This window comes from Carassius auratus, unplaced genomic scaffold, assembly GCF_003368295.1.
Source record: "Carassius auratus strain Wakin unplaced genomic scaffold, ASM336829v1 scaf_tig00027954, whole genome shotgun sequence".
Taxonomy (NCBI): Eukaryota; Metazoa; Chordata; class Actinopteri; order Cypriniformes; family Cyprinidae; genus Carassius; species Carassius auratus.
Genome location: NW_020525644.1, coordinates 59420 through 66768, shown reverse-complemented (window position 1 = coordinate 66768; position 7349 = coordinate 59420). Strand labels below are relative to the sequence as shown.

The window sequence follows — 7349 nt, the reverse complement described above, 5'->3', positions numbered from 1 at the left end:
TCTACATGAAGATCATCTCACAAACTGAGCTGTTATTCCTCTTTCGAGGTATAAAAAAGGAAGATTGAGCTAGGTAACATCTACCTGAATCTAGGGTTTTTGTGCTACTTTTTAAGGATTTTTACAATAAGGTGTTTGCAACCTCAGGGACACCCAAACAAGAGAAAATGAAGTATCTGATCTGAGCTGGAAATGCAGTGTGAGTGCATTACAGAACTGCTATGCAGATGGTACACTGTCCCATTACTCCAGCCCTTTTCTTGTCCTTGTGAGTCCCTTTGAGTTAACCTCAGAAAAGCCATTACATGTTCTACACTTCCAGAGAATGGTTCTGAATTGCTTAGAGTGGAGTTACAGCACTTTGGGCCTACATCCTAAATCTACATTTTAATTTGAGGCAGGCAGTGCATAAGCAGAGAGCAAAGAAAGATGGGTTAGACTTATGGATTCTCACTAAACTCTACATTGGCATTTTCCCTGATGTGGTATTTTAAAATGTTTATTAAGAGTGTTGGATCAAAATGTACCTGATTTAGAAAAAAACTGCTATAGGTAATACTTTATTACTTTCAAAAATACCATGCATTATGATTATTGCTTTTTATATTCTTATGAGAACCCCTAGAAATATTGCCCCCTGGTATTATCTCTACATTTTGGCAAAATTATAAGCTTTGTGGTATTGGCATAGATTTCTTTTCTTTTTGCATGCATTAAGTAGGTATGCAAAAAAAATATCAAATAAAAAAACAAACAAACAACAAACCAAAAACAATTAAAATTATTACCATGGATCTAAATGCTTTGGCATGTTAATAAGACTGGCATAACCCAAAAGGCAACATTATAGAGTAAGAAAAAAAAAGGCCAAATGAACCTTTAAAAATAAATAAATATATACATACATGAAAATCACACTATCAGTGCATCACAGAGAATCATACATCCTAGATGAAGTAATAAAATCTGACAAACCAAAAATAAATATACATATCTAAAAAAAACAAATAAATAATACCGGTTTACCTCGATTGTGAATACGTTTGGGCCACTTGCAGCAGTATGATAATATCCACTGACAATACAAAAGAGTTTTATTTTAATGAGGAACATGGCGTCGCTCAAACCTTCATTGGACGCAAGTCATAGTCAAGTGCTGTGCAGCACCGAGGTGAACTGTCTGAACGTAATTTGAGGGCATGGGTGCTGAAGTGCATGCAAAGGTTCCATATTCCTTTAAGGTCAACTTTGCAAAAAAAAAAAAAAGATAAAATTGTGCTATTATTGGACTTCATTTTGATTGTGAGACATAACTGGATAAGATAGCGTAATCATCCTAACATTTGAGGGGGGAGTGAGTGTTTTCAGACCGGAAGTCATGCCTCGACGGATGCGAGCGGTGAGAACGTGCCTTTAAAGCACGCCGACTCGTAGTGCTTGTTCAGATACGACTTGAGCGCAAAAGTTTTGTTGCATCGCTTGCATTTGTAATGTTTAAATGCGGAGTGGGTCTGCATGTGTGCTCGCAGGTTGGAACGGTCGGCGAATGCTTTTCCACAGTGTGCACATCCAAAGGGCTTCTCGCCCGTGTGAGAGCGCATGTGGCCCTGCAGTAGCCAAGGTCTGCTGAAGGCTTTCCCACATATGTCACACTTGTGCTTGAGGTCATGAGTAAGCAGGTGCATGGCCAGGGCTGGCATGGACACGTAGACTTTCTCACATGTAGGGCACTTTTTGGCCATCTTGCTGTCCAGGCTCCGGTGTGTCTGTTTGTGCCTGCTCAGGTTGGAAGACGTCGCATAGGTTTTGCCACATTCGTTGCACGTGTGTCGCTGTAGGGTCCGCGAGGCACCGAGCACTTTCCGACGGGACCTGCCGTCTGTGATGAAGAATGCGTCCACAGTGTAACCTTCGCTCACTGCATTGTCGCCATTGATGTACCCAGATGTGATCTCTGACTGTGGGCTGTCTGGCTGGTCTGAGTCAGGTGTCCCATAGTCACTGTGGTTGCTGTCGTAAATCGGCCCTGGAGAAGGTACTTTAGTGCCACCGTCAATTTCTCCATCATAAACAGCCGGGGAGATGTAATCACTGATGTAGCCTAGTGTGGAGAGAACAAGATCTTTTATTCAATTATTCATATTCACAAGGGAATCGGGTGAGGACAATGGGGTTCGGCGATGCGATGGCCACTTTTCCACTCAATTTATCTCCACCTTGGCAAAGGTAACCGGCGACCAGACTGTGCCAGTGCTCTTTGAGATTCATTATGTGTTTAACAAAATCAGCATTTCTCTTAGAATATAATTAGACTTAATGACCACTCACTACAGGACATTTCAAATAGAATATGTGTCAGCTGGACTTCGTATTATTTCAGAGTTATTTCAGGACAAAGCCGTGGTGCTGTGAAGGATGCCACATTTACTATGGACTTACAGTATGAGCACAGATAGCACTTTTTTTTTACAGTGGAAGATTAATTACCCTCCTTCTAAAGGCACCACCATAAGCACAGTGTGCCGTGTGCAGCTGCCCTAAGCGTTTCTTTGATTTGCAGAATAAACGAGCACCTAAGCTCATCTGGAAGTGACTCGGCTCCAAGTTGCTGAGAAGTTAAGCATCGTTTCCAGCAGCAGATATTCACATGGCTTGCATGCAAATGTTAACTATGCCTTTTCAGTGATAGAATCCCACTAATTATGTTTGCATCCCTTATGGTTTCATATAAATCACAAACAAAGCCACAGGGGTCCTCAATCCCGCTACTAGAGTTCTACATCCCTTCCTACAGAGTTTCATTCATTAAGGAACACCACAAACATGCTTAGCAATTTCAGATGTGTTTGATTATGGCTGCATCTAAAACTCCTCTTGAATAAGGTTAAAGGGTGCTAAATAAACCGAAAAAAACCCATAAGCATTCCTTTGCATTTACCTTTGTCGTGTATCCGAAAGCTAAGATCGCTCCTGGACCTGCCGTACGCGCTCTCAAGTTCAGTGGATGAGAAATCATCTAGCTTCACCTTTTTCACCAAAAAAGACCTTGGCATGTTTAGAGCGCACAGCGGAAAGCCTGTCCCGGCACGTTATCCTCGCTTTATCCACAGCAAAAAAAATAAGAGTTGGTCCAGCAGGGCTAAAAGTCAAACACCTGAGCGCGGGGAAAGACGCGGAACCTCCGGAGCTTCAGCTGTGCACGAGCCGTTCCGCACAGACGAAATGCAACTTCAGCACTGGACAGCGCACGCGACGGCAGCAACAGATCCGCCTCCAGGAGCCCGTGTGTAGAGTGCGCTCAGACCCAAATGGATGCGTTCCAAAAATGGGCAGCTTTAAATGCGAGCACGTTTCCGGAAGGGCTGTTGTTAACGTTGACGCGGGAGAGAGAGGTGTCCGCTGCCGTCTCTGCTCGCGCGGGGTCGGTTAAATGCTTGAGCTCTGCTCATCAGCTGCTGGGATTTATACGCGCGCGATCAGGTGGGAGATGGAGATGGAAGTGCTTAATTTCATCCATCAGAAAGCTCCCGGGAACAACATTGGACGAGAATGATTTATTGATGCTGTTTATTCGTCTCTCAGTTTTATTTTTTTCTACGTTCATCGGAACCCGCCATATTTCTGCGGACTAAGAATTTACTTTTGTGAAAAGTCTTACGACAATCTAACGAGTCTCATCCAAAAATGCACATTTCATAAATCAAAGTAAACCGTTTTTATAAATCATGCGTGAATGTTTAAAATTAAAATCATTTTACAGTCCTCCTTTTCTTTTTTCTCGAAAAGCAAGTCAATATGAAAAAGCAGTGACACCTCAAACTTGGCCTGTTCCTCTTTTCTCTGGACGTTTTCAGGCACCTCTACTCTGAAAGCTTGCACAAAATACATTGGACATTCATACACATGCCAACAATGAATAAAACCCTCGGGTTGCTTTTTCACCCATTTAAAAAGTACATCACAAATATTAACAGAAATCTTCCTCTAGCCTATATATACTGGGGGAACGTGATTTCACCGAGGACAACATGTTCCTGGATCAACATCCTTGTTGATCCTGGAACAACATACCAATCAACCAATCAGAATCGAGGGATCAGTTTTCAAGAAATGTCAGGTTTAGGCTTACAGTCAGGGATAGTTGCTTCTACAGTACATATACATGTATACAGTATAACCTCTATAAGTTTCCGTGGGTCAAGTGGTAGAGCATTAGGTTGGCAGCGCAAAGTTGCGGGTTCGATTCCCAGGGAACACCTGTTAGGTAATCACTGTTAGCCTGAATGCACTGTAAGTAGCTTTGGATGAAAGCGTCTGCTAAATTCAAATTCAAATATACAGGTGACTATATATACAGTCATGGACAAAATATTTGTGTTTTGCAAAGTTTGCTGCTTTGTTGTAGTTGTTGTGTTCATTCACATTGTTTCTAGATTACTGCATTTTAAATAATTGCTAAAAGAGTTCTAGAGGTGAAAACGCTTATTAGATTGTAAGAGTGAAGAAGACTGGTTGCTATAAAATAAGGGAAGAAGCACTTCCAATTATTGTGTTCTTGCTAGCAATGGTTACCTTTAAAGAAACATGTGCAGCCAACATCACTTTGGATCAAAATTGTATCACATGTAAGGAAATTGCTACAAAGAATATTGCACCTGAAAGAACCATTTACCGGATCATCAAGAACTTCAAGGAGAGCTTTGACTGCAGTGAAGAAGTCTCCAGGACATCCCAGAATGTCCAGCAAGCGCCAGGACAGCCTCCTCCTGAGGAGTCAGCTTCAGAAAAGTGTCACCAGCAGTGCAGAGCTTGCGCAGGAATGGCAGCAGGTTGGTTTGAGAGCATCTGCACACAGAGTGAAGCCAAAACTTCTAGACAATGGTCTGGTGTCAAAAAGTGCAGCAAAGAAGCCACTTTTTTCTAATAAAAACAAAAAAGACAGACTGAAATCCTGCAGGAAGTACAAGGATTGGACAGCAGAAGACTGGTGCAAAGTTATTTTCTCTGATGAAGCTCCCGTCTGACTGTTTGAGAAAGTTGGAAAATCTATTGTTAAGAGAAGAAAAGGCTACCATGAGTCCTGTGTTGGGCCAACAGGGAAACATCCTGAGACCATCCATGTGTAGGGTTTCTTTTCAACCGAGGGAGTGGGTTCTCTCATAATTCTGCCCAAAAACACTGCCATGAATAAAGAATGGTATCAAAATGTCCTGCAAGAGAGACTTCTTTCAACATTACATCAGTCGAATTTGGTCCAGAAGCTAATGTACAGCTTGGCAAAGTGAATCGCAGAGGTTATGAAGAACAAGGGTCAACATTGTAAACACTGAGTTGTATTTTATTTATTTTTTTGCCAATAAAAACCTTTAAACCTTATGATATGCTTATCATTGTTTTTCTGTATACCATAGACACATGTGGAGAAATAATCTACAAATACTCAAGCAGCAAACTTTGCAAAACATAATTTCACTGCCAAAACTTTTGGCCACGACTGTATATATTATATTTTCTTAAAATTATATGGGCATATGCGTTAGATAAATGTTGTTTTTGTGCCACCATAGGTACTGTACAAGAAAACACATCCTTATGGTAAAAAAAAAAAAAAAAAAAGGTAAGAGGCAGACATCAAGTACTGAAAGAAGATTATTGGATAATACAAATGATCTATTGAGTTGCTATTAAATCTTTTCAGACATAAACTGCACTCAAACATGTTTATATTGTTTAACCAGCACTACCTTAAATCCCATCTATATATTATGGTCAGTGACTAATCTACTGGTTATTTCTCTTTGATTTGTATTCATAGGGTTAGGTTCATGAAAATTGCACATTTTGTGACCAAAGACAAGAGATAGAAACTTTTGAAATTAGATTTCTATTGTCTTTAAGATTATAAAATCATTTTACAGCTGTTTTTCCTTTTCTTTCTTTATATGAAAATAATTACATGATAAAAGCTTTCTAATTTTTTCCTTAACTATGGTTAACAACTCTGAAGCTTCCATAAAATACATCCACAAACTCCATAAAAGCCCTTCAGGTGGTTTTGTCACCCATTATACATATAAACATAGAAATATTCCTCTTAATTTATTACTTAAAAAAAAACACAAGTAGAAATGGCAGAAAATATTGTGTGTATATATACTGTAAAATAAATGAATGAAAATAAAGATGCTATGGCAATAATCTATTTTACACTGCTTATTGTTCTTTTGTGCAGTGAAGAAAAAACCCTGTATAACATCTATAACACAGAGGCCAGTGGCGAATATTATGTAATGCCCCTAACCCTTTGAGTTGATATCAGAATCTAAATTCTACAGTAAGCTTTTCAGACATAAAGTACTCCCAAAACATGCCTATTGTTTATATTGTTTAACAACTATTTCTAAAAATCTCATCGACTCAGTGCTTTCACTAACTCATCACCTGCCTAATCTCTCAGTGATTTTTAGCAGCAGTGCTATATAGGCTGCGTAGGCTAGTTCACAGCTGGTGCTCGTGTGCAGTGGCAGGCAGGCAAGCACAGAGGAGCACAAGATTCAGGCTTTGCAGCTGCTGCAGCCCCCTCCATGAGCAGATGGAGCCTAGTGGGAACAAGCTGGGGATTGGGTGGGTGGGTGGGTGGGGCGCATGGGGAACTCAAAAATCACTAGAAGAAAGAGAGGCAAGGAGTTTGAGAGAAGAGGTTGCAGTGTTAAATTGATCAACACAAATTTGGTAAATGGTCTGAAAGCAGTTAACTCACCCCCAAAAATGTGCCAATCAGAGCGGTTCTGTCAGTCTGACACTAAACTGGACCACCCTTACGAAACAAAAATATATTGCAGTATATTGGAAAATATCATGTAATATATTAGGCATATATTCTTATATATATTTATTTTTTCCAATATATTGCAATATATTGAAAGCGGCAATCATTTGTATATTTTGCAATATATTATATAATGTATGTATCATCAATATATTATTAAATGTATTCAAATATATAAAATTTTAGAAAATAAAAAGGTAAAATAATATATTACAATATATCACAATATATTTTAACAAATATATTGGTAAATATATTTTCCTTTCGTAAGGGCATTCTGATTTATACCTAGAATTTTTAAAGATTTGAAAAGAGTTTTCAAATTATATTATATTTATATTATATTTAATTATAGTTGGTTAGTCATCTTAAATAGACTGAACTGAATTAACAAAGTATCCAGACACTAGAAACACTGAAGAAATCATAACCAAATATTTAAACAAAAACCTATTATGTACACTTGCTACCTGGTTAACAACAAGCAGCTACAATGTAAAAGGCATTACAAGTAAAGAAA

General features: G+C 39.1%; 1 protein-coding gene across 1 annotated transcript; it reads right to left on the bottom strand.

Moving 5' to 3' along the window:
- Positions 1–539: 539 nt before the first annotated feature.
- On the bottom strand, positions 540–3464 carry LOC113079416 (transcriptional repressor scratch 1-like). The gene is made up of 2 exons (XM_026251687.1): positions 2939–3464; positions 540–2101 (listed from the first exon to the last, which is right to left on the bottom strand). The coding sequence occupies exons 1-2, from the start codon at positions 3051–3053 to the stop codon at positions 1377–1379; spliced, it is 840 nt and encodes a 279-aa protein (XP_026107472.1). The 5' UTR covers positions 3054–3464; the 3' UTR covers positions 540–1376.
- Positions 3465–7349: the final 3885 nt, after the last annotated feature.

What these genes read in the sequence shown, in the direction of transcription:
- LOC113079416 (XM_026251687.1), bottom strand. Translation starts at nt 3,053, where the DNA reads ATGCCAAGGTCTTTTTTGGTGAAAAAGGTGAAGCTAGATGATTTCTCA. An exon ending in CTTTCGGATACACGACAAAG is followed by an intron (nt 2,102 to 2,938) that starts GTAAATGCAAAG and finishes TCTCCACACTAG; the next exon opens with GCTACATCAGTGATTACATC.